The sequence below is a fragment of the Chelonia mydas genome, chromosome 7 (assembly GCF_015237465.2).
Source record: "Chelonia mydas isolate rCheMyd1 chromosome 7, rCheMyd1.pri.v2, whole genome shotgun sequence".
NCBI classification, from domain to species: Eukaryota; Metazoa; Chordata; order Testudines; family Cheloniidae; genus Chelonia; species Chelonia mydas.
In genome coordinates this window covers 78,940,168-78,952,656 of record NC_057853.1, presented here as the reverse complement: position 1 = coordinate 78,952,656, position 12,489 = coordinate 78,940,168, and the positions used below count along the sequence as shown (strand labels likewise).

At 38.6% G+C, this 12,489-nt stretch overlaps 1 protein-coding gene across 3 annotated transcripts in view; it reads left to right on the top strand.

Annotated features, from left to right (window-relative positions):
- CTNNA3 (catenin alpha 3) overlaps positions 1 to 12,489 on the top strand; it is an 891,674-nt gene that overhangs the window by 557,928 nt on the left and 321,257 nt on the right. For 2 of the 3 annotated variants that reach the window (XM_037904831.2, XM_043550666.1), the window contains exon 10: positions 11,859 to 11,951. The exons of the other annotated variant lie outside the window; for it this stretch is intronic. In XM_037904831.2, coding sequence (XP_037760759.1) covers positions 11,859 to 11,951 — 93 coding nt within the window. The remainder of the gene's footprint in view (positions 1 to 11,858; positions 11,952 to 12,489) is intronic. 3 annotated transcript variants of the gene reach the window in all.

Here is a 12,489-nt window from a genome sequence, read left to right as displayed (position 1 = left end):
TACCCTTCAGTCAACTTGCTTTATCTCTCTCTGTTTGCCCATCAATAACACAAGGATAATATTGACTAACCTCACAGGGATACCCAGCACGTGGCCCACTGCCTTCATTTATGCAGATTTGAAAAATGTGCCTATCTTCTAGGTGTATGAAAAATACAGTAATTACAAATATTAAAAAAAAGAAATTAGTCTCTTAATTCTTCCATCAAAACTGTCCAGGCCAGTCATGAGAATCTTTCAGTTTACTGTCACTTTAATTTGTTGACTTGGGAAGATGTGTAAGAAATATAGTTCAATTCATAACCAACAAACATACAAATCAGTTGTCAGAGCATTAATTCTACATCAGTGTGAGCATCAGCTGTATCAGCTTTCTGCAAATAAATTTTGACAGGCAGCGGGAAGAATAGTAAGGCAGATGCATCCACTGGATGCCACACTGTGCAGGCTTCACAGGTTCCATATAGCATGTAATCTGTTGTATAAGCTTTGGGAGATGATAGATAAGTGGTAACAAGCTTATCACTCACTATTGGGTTTGTACTGATTGTAGTCTAGAGTTGTCATTAGAGAACTAAATGCAGAAATCCAGTTACTAGGTTTGGGAGCATAGTCGTCTTGATCAGGTGTAGACACAGGAGAACTAGATTCGAATCCTGGGTCTAGCACAGATGTGATGTGTGGCCTGTGAATCTACAGTGAATGCAATGGGAGTTCCTCAACCAGCAGTCAGAGGGAATGGGTGAACTAGCAGTGAAACTGCTGCAGCAAAGGTTGGCAGCATGAGTTAGGTGCTTTGTACGTACCGAAGGTCCCAGCTGTGCTTATACTTGAGCAGCTAGACCAAGCTGCCACTTGTGCTGCCACAGCTTCACTGCTATTTTTATCTAGTTAGCTCGATCAAAGCTCCGTAGTGTATGGCTACATGTGCTCTCACTCCCCAGTTGCAGTGTACTCTTACAGTACTCTTAAAGGCTTTTGTATTACAGAAGCACATGGAGGTCCCAATTGAAATCAGAGCCCTATTATATCAGGTACTGTACATACATGTAATAAGAGAGAGTCTCTGCTACAAATAATTTATGATCAAAATCAAAAAAGCAGATGAACGATGGGAGAAAGGGTGTATTAATATCTCCATTTTACAGATAGGGAACTAATCCACTAGAGCTAATAAATGATTTGTCTAAGGTTACACAAAGTCCATGTCAGCGCCAGCAATCCAGATTTCCTGAGTCCCAGTCTTGTGCATTAATCACAAACCATCCCTCATACCTGTGGCATTGCAAGAAACAAAGTAATACTTCGCTGCTGTATTTACCCTCCCCTATTTGAGCAGCCCAAGCTGTCCTCATGCACAGTTGATGCAGGAAACTCACCAGAAAGTCTGCCACTTACTGGCTCTCCTGCAGCTGTCTGACCCCCGTGAGCCAGAGCCCACAGTTTGAGAATGTGTGGCCAAGATAATTGACTACAGTTCCCTTCCAACCTAAATGATTTGGTGCTGCAATGCCAGCCATATTAAACAATGGTATTTCACTGTACAGATGTATTTGGGCCTTGAAGTCAGTCTCTGTTGGCCATCACAGAAAACAGAGCCTGAGGAATTGTAAGCTCTTCAAGTCATTGGCCATCTTTTACTCTTTGAACAGCACATAGAACAGTAGTGCCCTGACCCTGAGAGGAGCTGTCCTGCTCCCTCCCAAGCCACAGTCATCGAGTTAGTGGTTTGTTAAATTAACAAAATATGATGTTAGTGACAGTATATCCAGCATATTGTGTTTTCAGGATGTGTATAAAGGACAAACTTCATGATATTAGGTTTTAAAAATTCAGGTAGGTTTGTTTATCATATACATTTTAAGAAATGACTGACCGGAAGTCAAATTCATAGAATTTGAGAATATTTCTTGTAAAGATCATGCTTGAATGTCTGTGGTACACAATAGTAAGTAGCTTATACTGTAGTTATAGTACACTGAGCAACAGTGATAGGTTAAGTGCATTGTAACAAATTGAAAAGAGGGAGGTGTGCCAAATACCAACTTTTTGGCAGGGTTTCAAATACAGCTGCATTTGATGACACAACTGGCTTCTGTCTATCGATGTGCCGTGTAATTTTCTGATTGATTTTCTTGTGAAAAAAACACAGTGAAGTTTCCGAAAGGTGGGAGCCTAATATTTATGTGCAGGAAAATGCTACTTTCCTATAGCAATCATACTGGTCTATATTAAGAGTCTGTGCCAACAATATCTAACAAATAGAATGTGAGTGTTGGTCTCAAAGTAAAATTTAAAATACATGTTTTTTTTAACTTTTATCAGATATGTTTATCTACTTATTACCAAAATGTACATACTTTGTAAATTCACTTTATAGCCTCAAATGGCTCCTGCCTCTGAGTAGGGAAACGTAATCTTACTAATATTAAACTTATTCTTTGAGACCAGCATTGTTGATTTTTGTGGCTCTAGTCAAAATTGATATATCATCTGGTCTGCTGTAGGTTTTCTCTGTTTATTGAATAACTGCAAGGAGTGAAAAACCTGCTCCTTAGAAGTAATAATATCCCTAGCTTATATCTTAAAACATTTTCATCTCTGGAGCAATAATGCAGAATATTGCTGTTTTGCCAGACACCTTTACATCTGCTAGAGCACATCACATTTTCTTACCTCCTTTCTCCTGCCTAGAAATACAGTGTATTGTTTTTGTTTTCATTATAAGGGTAAAAATAACAGTTTATTGAATCTACATCAGGCAAATATTAATACAATTGATAACAAGTTGTCTAAAGTTTTTATTTAAAAAAAAGTCATGATGATCTCTGTTCGAGTTAGTCAGCAGAGTTATTCTGTGTGGCTTTGGCACAGAATAAATAGTTCACCTTAATAGTCTATCTTGGAAATTATGTTATGGCAGCTCGATCTTAAATCATTCTGTTTTTGAAGAAAACACAGTAAATAAGTTTGCTGCTGACTGATGTGATCTTTTATTTGAGAGCATATTTAAATTTCAAACTTGACATTCTCTGCAAGCCAGACACTCCTCTTTGCTGCATAGTTCAGTGATGGACAAAAAGAAGCAAAAATGGTATAGAGGGCTCAACCTTAGCAGAAAGGGGGAAATGACACCTTTCCATCTCTTTGAAGTCACACAAGCCCTTCCAGATGAATGCTATGCTTAGGGGTCTCCAAGGGTTTAGTGTAGGTGTTTGGTGAAGTGGGGACAAAAATGGCAGACACATACTGGATGTTGGCATGGTTCCCAGCAGTTTTAGGCACATGGTAAACAGGCACACCATAAGCAGATGAATCAAATAGAATATTGTCTCTCTCTGTAGCTTCCCTGCCCTGTGGAGAGAGGTCTTGTATTTCCACAATACAGAGAAAATGGCAGCATGAATTTTAAGCATTTATGTGTTCTCAGAGGAAAGGCAGAGGCTGGAGCATGTTAACAATATGAGAGCTCACTGCAACTTTCTGAAATTAAGGGCCAGATTCCCATCTCGGGTATACTCCATTGACACCAATGGTACACACTAGTAGCATAGCTCCATTGATGTCAATGGAGCTATGCTGATTTACATCAGCTGAAGATCTAGCCCTTGATCTTTGCTGAGAGATGACCTTCTTTTATGTATGAAGTATGGGTATGAGGAGTAGTGAAGTGTTGTTCTACTGCAAAATGGCACAGAACAGAAGCACATTTATTTCAAAATATAATAAATTTCAAAGATTTCTGTGTGGTTTCAACTTCTCTTTGGTGATAGTGGGCATGTGGAATATTTGGAACATTTGAACATATTCAGATCTGCCTATTTGGATGACATGCAGCATAGGACATGAAAGCATGAAAGGAATTAGTTAGTTATCTGATTTGCAGTACCACTCATGATTGTATTTGAAAAATCATGGAGAATTGGGAAGTACAGGAATGATAGAAAAAAGCAAGCAGTAGTGCTTGAGGTGGGGGGGGGGGGAGGGAAATAAAAGTGACGGTGACAGTCAGCATCCTGTAAGTCTAATTTGTTTCTCTAAACAAATGGAAGAAATATTTACAGAAAAAATAACTAAATATCTAGAGGATAATGGAACCATGAGATATAAGCAGAATGGATTTATTAACAATAAATCTTTCCAGACAAACCTGATTGCTTTTTTGATAGAATTACAAAATTAATGGATGAAGAGAGTGCGGTAGATGCAGTATATATGGATTTTAGTAAAACACTTGATGCTATCTCATCAAATCATACTTGGAAACTTAATTAAAATTTCCTTGGATAGGAATAATGAAATGTGGACTGAAAATTGGCCAAAGGACCATAAACAAAGGGTTATGATAAGCAACAATGATATCAAGTTGGAAGGTAAGTGTATTTGGGGCTACAGCTGGTTGAAAATGTTTTAACAGTTTTCTGCTGGAAAATACCACTTTGTCAAAATTAAAATGCTTTATGGGAACTTGTCAGTTTCAATAAGTCAAAGTCAAAATGACTTCTTGTGTCATTTCAATTGTTCAAACAACACTTGATCCCTTGAATGTTCATGGAAAGCAAACACAAAACTATCAAAGCAAATTAATTAAACATTGAGTTAATTTTTATGGAAAATACTTTGCTTCTTTTGCCTTGTCCTTGGTTTCAAATAAACAAAATATTATCAGAAGTCTGAGAGGATTCTCTTACTGTATGTGGAAAGTTTAAAAGTGGCAAGTGTAGTTTGTCTGAGAGACAACTGAGGACTTGATAACCTCCTTCAATTATCTGCAGAATCTTAACTTTAAGGAGGGAAAGGAATTATGTGGGGCTAAATCCTGGTGTTGTTGAAGTAATTTGCAAAACTCCCTTTTAATATAATAATAGCTCAGATGAGAGCTAGTATGAGAATGTCTACTTGAGCTAGGAATCACATCCCTAGCTCATAGTGTAGGTATACACAAAGAGAGTTACTGCATCATTAGGATTGTCATAATTCATGCTCCCAGCACAGGTTTAGTGGCAGAGAGCCAAAAAACACACCTTACGATGGGGGCTCCTTAAGGGACTTGGAGCATATTTACATAAGCTGCCCATTGTTTCAGGCAGTACTATTTCTGCCTGCTGTGCAATGACTAAGTTTGATTTTTCCCTACCCTTGAGCATGAGGTGGACTTTCTCATGATATGCTAGTCCAGTGTGAAGTCAATATAAGCAGCCTTCTGGAGCTTCTGTACCTGACAAGGTAAAAGCCTGACTTTCCATTGAATTCAATGGCAAAACTCTCAGTGACTTCACTGGAGCCAGAATTTTATCCAGAGTCTTATATGGGCTGGATAGGGGCAATGTGTGATTACGTATCATTCCCACTCTGTATGGCGAGTCTGAATTACTTTGGGGTGAATAAGTATAAAGCGTTAAATCAGAAGACAAGGGGAAACACTGTTTCTCCCTTTTTTCATGATATAGTTAATGAATCTGTAGTCACAGATATTAGGATTACGATATATTTATGATTTTGATTGTGTGATTTTTTTCCATCTTTCAGTCAGTCATAGTATAATATGTAGTGATTTTTGTTCTTAAGAGCAATCCACTTTGTACAAAACAATACAAAAATTTTATTATTGTTTACTATTGTTTATTCAGGTTTCAGAGTAGCAGCTGTGTTAGTCTGTATCCACAAAAAGAAAAGGAGTACTTGTGGCACCTTAGAGACTAACAAATTTATTTGAGCATAAACTTTCGTGAGCTACAGCTCACTTCATCGAATGCATCCGATGAAGTGAGCTGTAGCTCACGAAAGCTTATGCTCAAATAAATTTGTTAGTCTCTAAGGTGCCACAAGTACTCCTTTTCTTTTTATTGTTTATTCAGTACACGTTTCATGTTCTGCTTAAACTATTGATTTCTTTATTACATTTTATATAGTTGATAGCACATAAAACAGCAAGAACGGCATTATTCTGATTAAAATCATATCCACCATGTCCACTCTGTTTTTGTTTTATTTTGTTTTTTATAGATTAGCTATTGCAAAGAGAACAACTTGAAAATATGTGTTTTACACTTGTAGTTTAATTACGTATTAGTTAGAGGGTGAGTCAAGGGTGGGGGTGATGGGATTGCAGTCTCAGAGCTTGGTGTTTAAAAAAGCTGAACTGGGAACAGTTCAAGAGCTCTCAAATCAGCAATTTAAGTGAACGTAAAACTTGAAAACAGCCAGCTACCCACCAAGCCTTGCTGAGCTTGGTGACCACACTGGTGAAGGAAGTAGCATTGACTTTGAAGTTCAGTCATCTGCAAACTAATGTGGCAGTTGAACATCACAGAACAGTGTCATGTTTCTTTTCCTGCTCATCCATTGTAGACATGCATGCTCAGTCACAGGCTCATTTTGTTGTTCCGTGTGTGTGTGTGTGACTTTTTCACACTCACACTGTAAGATTGCTTCATGTTGACTGGCATATATTTTAAACAGATAGCTCTTTCTGCTCCTTTTTGAACCATTTCTAGCATGGAGAAATTGGTGGCTCATTGAGTTATAAAGTGACAAAAAAGCAGGAAATATAGAAGTTTGGTTTTAAATCAGTGGCGCGTATGAAACAGCAGATTCAAGTGCACATAAGGAGCTTCATTTCAGGTAGCAAATATAAAACAAATATGTATTAATGCATCATTTTGTTCACAGAGACTGAACATTGAAGAATATTGTTTTTTAGTTCCTTTGTTTTCTAAAAATCAATCAGATTTAAGGAGCAGGTTATACCTATGGGTAATACTGCACTATTCTATTCTGTTTGTGTGCTTATACTACCCGCATCACCATAGTATCTGAATGCCTCCAGCAGAGCATGAAGTGATATGACTAATATCTGTCATGTATGATTAATTCTCTCTCTCCTTCTCCTGAAGAAGTTACCGAACTCAGGGAAAGCAGGCATTTATTGGCGGGTATAGTAGGAGCTGATCCATGCTGTTTGAGAAACCTTCATGCTTGTGTGTGGAAAGGAAGATGATAGTTCTTCACAATGCTTGGTGCATAGTTCTTCTATGAGCTATAGGCGCTCAGGATGGATGAAATAGTTTAGCCCCTGCTTAGCTTCTTGGAGCAAAATTTAACAGCATCAACAGAGCCTGATTGGAAGGTTTTTCCTGATCTGTATTACAGCCTCACCATAGGCTTGGATAAATTCTTGGTACTTCCATCTGCCTGTTTTCTACCAGCCTTTGTTTTCTACCATTGGCTTAGAAGTCTGTCTCTTCATGTGGCATGGGGTGCCACAAAAGAACAAGGAGATCTCTGTGGACAAAGAGGAGGGAGGGATGGACTCTCTGGGGGCCAGTGTGTCAATGTTTAAGGCTAGTATACAATGATGAAGATTCACCAGATCCTTGACTCCTTATCTCGTAGGGTGGAGTGCTGCTGTTAATCTAGTCACATTCAATAGAAACTGGCAAGCTGCAGTGTGACAGTTTTACTTGTTTGTACACACTGAAGTTGTGCTACCCTAGCATGAGTCATAGACATTTCTACCCATTTTGCTAAAAAGAAATGTAATAGATTTCTTAGTGTTAGTCAAAATGAATGATGAAGTGCCAAATTCACCTTTGGTATAGCTCCATTGACAGGAATCACAATTACCCAGCAGAAAAGTTGTAAAGCAATAAAATAGTTGATCTCTGAAGGAACACAACTATTTTCTCTAGTACTTGATTGTTTTTAAATACCTTTGGCTGTGAAACCCTCTTAAACTCTTACAAAATATGTTCTTGTCCTGTGAATTTTATCCTTTTCCACATGCGAAACAGTCATATTTTTCTGTTCCTAGTGGAACACAAGCCTGTATAGTTCCTTGTGGTTTATTTCCTTATTCCTTATTTGTGCTTTACCATCATTATGGAAGATGTTATGAATTTGCCCAATTCAAGGGAAATGTTTGTTGTGACCTGAAGAGCCAACAAAGTAAGCACATGACCATAAAATATTCTGTGTCAAATATGATGTTAAAATGTGTTGGTACCCGAATTCCAGATAAAAGAGAATCTTTCTGGCTCTAGAGGTCATTCTCAAACCAAATTATAAGAATGTTTATCAGCATCCTTGGGCCCAGAGGAAGCACAGAGACATCTACAGGAAAGCCAGCCATTCCTTTCTGGCCTTTTGCACAGTGAGATGAGTATGGCCATGGTAACATGACTGATTCTTAGCTGCTGTTATGGTCCATAGTAGCTGCTGCCCACTGGCACAGATTGAGTCAGTTTTCAGGCTGATCAAATTTATGCCTGGACAGCAGTGACCCCCCACAAATTGGGGAAGGGGGCAAAAACTTACTTGAAGATACTTTTGCACCTCCCACCTCCCATCCAGACTCGCATTGTGCAGTCCTTGGCTGTATCAGGGAATTGAGGCTTGCGGCTTTAAAAGCTGTGAAGATTTCCCCACCAGACATGTGATCATGATGGATCCTATATTGAACATAGTTTTCTTAACTTTCCTGTAGACTATGAAATGAAACTGGAAACACGTAGGACCATGTAGCAGAGTAGAAATGATGCTAAGATGATTTATTTTAATTTGAAGGAAAATCTCATTGGTTTTTTATTGTATTTTTTTTTTTACTGCTTTACGAAAAGATCTATAATTTTTGCACTTAACCTTTTTGAATGTTTCTTTACATGTGATGGTATATTAATGCAGTGCAAGTGAATGTAATATACTTGAAAAGTGGTTACATTACCCACATAGGCAGTTCAATGTGCGTGGCAAACAAAAAGTCAATTATTTTAAAAAACAGTATATAATTACACTTATTAGTTGTCAAACATGACTGCAAAGGAATCCTGACTTCAAACCAACAAGGGAAAACAACTTTTTAAAGTGAGCCCTTTTTTAGAATTAATGAAGTATCTACTAATTTTTATGATGCTACCTATACCTAAGAACATAAGAATGGTGATAGTGAGTCAGACCAATGGTTCCTCAGGCCCAGTACCCTGTTTTCTGGCAGTGGCTGGTGCCAAGTGCTTCAGATGGAATGAACAAAACAGGGCAATCCATCCCCCATTGTCCAGTCCCAGTTTCTGGCAATCAGAGGTTTAGGGACACTCAGTGTATAATGTTGCTTCCCTGACCATCTTGGCTAATAGCCATGGATGGATCTATCCTCCATGAACTTATCTAATTCTTTTTTTAACCCAAAAAGAAAAGGAGTACTTGTGGCACCTTAGAGACTAACAAATTTATTTGAGCATAAGCTTTCGTGAGCTACAGTTCACTTCATCGGATGCATTCAGTGGAAAAACCCAGTTATACTATTGGCCTTTACAATTTCCACTGACAACAAGTTCCGCAGGTTATGCAACACGTGAAGAAGTACTTCCTGTTGTTTGTTTTAAATCTGCTGCCTATTAATTTAATTGGGTGACCCCTGGCTCTTGTGTTATGTCAAGGGGTAAATAACACTTCCTTATGCACTGTCTTCTCATGATTCATTATTTTGTAGACTGCTATCATATCCCCCATTAGTCATCTCTTTTTCTGAGATGAACAGTTCCAGTTTTTTTAATCTCTCCTCATATGGAAGCTGTTTCATATGTTAAACATTTCTGTTGCCCATCTCTGTACTTTTTCCAGTTGAAATATATCTTTTTTGAGATTGGGCGACCATAACTGCTTGCAGTATTCAAGGTATGGGCAAACTGTGGATTTATATAGTGGCATTATGATATTTTCTGTTTTATTATCTATCTCTTTCCTAATGGTTCCTAACATTCTGTTAGCTTTTTTGACTCTAGCTGCACATTGAGCAGATGTTTTCAAAGAACTATCCATGATGTTTTCATAGAACTTTTTAGCAATTGTGTATTATGTACACAATATTTTATCTAAATGGAAGCCCTGTATAGTACATTGAGGATGAGACTGGAATGCAGGAATTGCAACTCCAGTTATGACATTAACTCTTAGCATTGTCGCCAACTCCTGTGATTTGCAGGTCTTGTGATTTTGGGTGTTTTTCTTAATGTCTCAGCTTTCATTTTGCAAAATATTAAGTTTCTAGATCTCATTGTGGAAGGAAGCTTGAAAACATGATCCTTAAAAACTCAAGCACCCAAAGGCAAATGAAAAGAACCCAACAATTATTATGTTTAAAAAATCATGATTTTTAAACCAATCTCATTATTCTGGAAGCCTTACTGATGATTTTTGAATGCTTAGACTGACAAGACTGTTTATGTGACCTTGGACAAATTAATTAACTTTTGTTTAATTTTTTCTAACTGTAAAATTAGGATAATAATAGCCGGTGGCAATAGAACATGATTAATTTACTCATCTTCTATAGAAATAATATCCCAGGAAGTTGGTAAATGAAGATGAAATTAATATTTTTTCATCATTTGCCATATGTAAAGCATTGTGTAAATGTTAAACATTACTATATATCGGGGTGGCCAACCTGAGCCTGAGAAGGAGCCAGAATTTACCAATGTACATTGCCAAAGAGCCACAGTAATACGTCAGCAGCCCCAATCCACTCCCCCCTGCTCCCAGCGCCCCCCACCCACTGGCAGCCCCACTGATCAGCACCTCCTGCTCCCTCCCTGCACCTTGCACTCAGCTATTTCATGGCATGCAGGAGTCTCAGGGGAGGGGGCGGGAAGGGGTGGAGTGGGGGCAGAGCCAGGGGTTGAGCAGTGAGCACCCCCCCCCCCGGCATGTTGGAAAGTTGGTGCCTGTAGCTCCAGCCCCAGAGTCGATGCCTATACAAGGAGCTGCATATTAACTTCTGAATAGTCACATGTGGCTCCAGAGCCACAGGTTGGCCACCCCTGCTATATACTAAAGGGTCATATTTATTATGGGTATTTAAAGCATCGCATAGGCCACATTTCATAGCCCAGGCCCTGGCCCCAGTAGCCAGGGTGGACGTTGGACAGATGCATATGAAACAAAGCCATTTTGTGGAGGTAACTGCAGCCTAATGGGTGAAATAGCCGATGTGGGGAGCTTTTGTGACCTCCAGAGGCTGGGGATGGGAGGATCCATGCTGTTGCAGATCCCGCAGCTCCATCTGTCCCCATGCCTAGCCTCCACTTACCACTTTTGTGTGCTGCCATGCACAGCAGGAGCGGGTGTGCCCCTTCTTCTCTCACATCCAACCACACCTCTTGGGCAGTCGAACCTCTGGAGAACCACCCATGGAAGAGGGGGCTGCATTTGCCCTATGCCAAATAGTAAAATAAACAAACTATATTGGTATAAGGCACCTTTATACTGATATAACCATGTCTGCACTAGGAATTACTGGTGTGACTATTCTGGTAAAAATTAGTGCTTCCCCACACTGAAGTAGTTATATTAATATAAAAACTGGGTGTAGACAGAACTTAGTCCACTGTGTCTGTCAAACAGACCACTCCACCTCTTCACACCATGCCAGATCAAGAGTAATGTTGTTTAATGTTTAGGAATCTGCAAGCAGGAAAAAATGGGACGGTAACATAAACAGAAGCCTCTAAGAAATAATAAAACTAAAACCTCATGCAATTTCAAGCTTCCCAATGCCACTGGGGACAAATGTTCTCCCCGGCACTCATTCTGGAGAAAAATCCAGTACTCCGTTGCCAGTGTGCATCGGACCCTAATCAGGAAAGGTTCATAAGATTTCTTCTTGTTTCTACTTACTTTTCCCCCTACCTCTTTTCTCCCATAGTCACAGTGTCATTGTTCCAGCATGTTCTTTGCCAAATTAACTTATCAAAGTAAGGCTTCTTGCATGGATTTCTTTCAGTTTAGCAACACAATATTTATTTCTGTGCAGTTTATTTTTATGAAAATGAATGCATACTTAAAATACTTTTTTCTTTAAGGTGGCTAATCTTGCTTGTTCACTATCAACTAATGAAGATGGAATTAAAATTGTCCAAATGGCAGCTAATCACATAGAGACTTTGTGCCCACAGGTATGACTTTTTCAATTAATTCCCATCACAAGGCACTGTGTGTAACCCATATCTAGCATAAACTCAATGTATAGGCTCATTCACTCCTAAAAATTCAGGCTAAAACAGTAATTCAAAGGGAAACTATTCCATTATTCTCTTTTTACTGTTTGTAAGAGATTGAAACTAAAGAGTAGCTAATAAACTGTATAGATTGACAGCATTAAATAATTTGGAAAAGCATACTTTGCTAGAGATATTGCTAGAAATTAACCAGGTTGGATAAACTATGCCAATCCCAAAGCCTAATTGGGGATTCTCTTTGCCCACTATAACAAATACATATTTTTATTTGTAACTTTTATATAATTTGATATTTTTTTATTCTTAATGCACATGGGTTTGGGATCTGCTGATTGTCTCCACCCAAGGATTATTGGGCTTTTCTTTTGGGAGGATAAATGACAAGCAGCAAAATAGCAAGTACATTTTCACCAAGAATATTCATGTAAAGGACCAAACATGCGTTGAGTATATTTGAAGGATTCAGTTTGAGTAT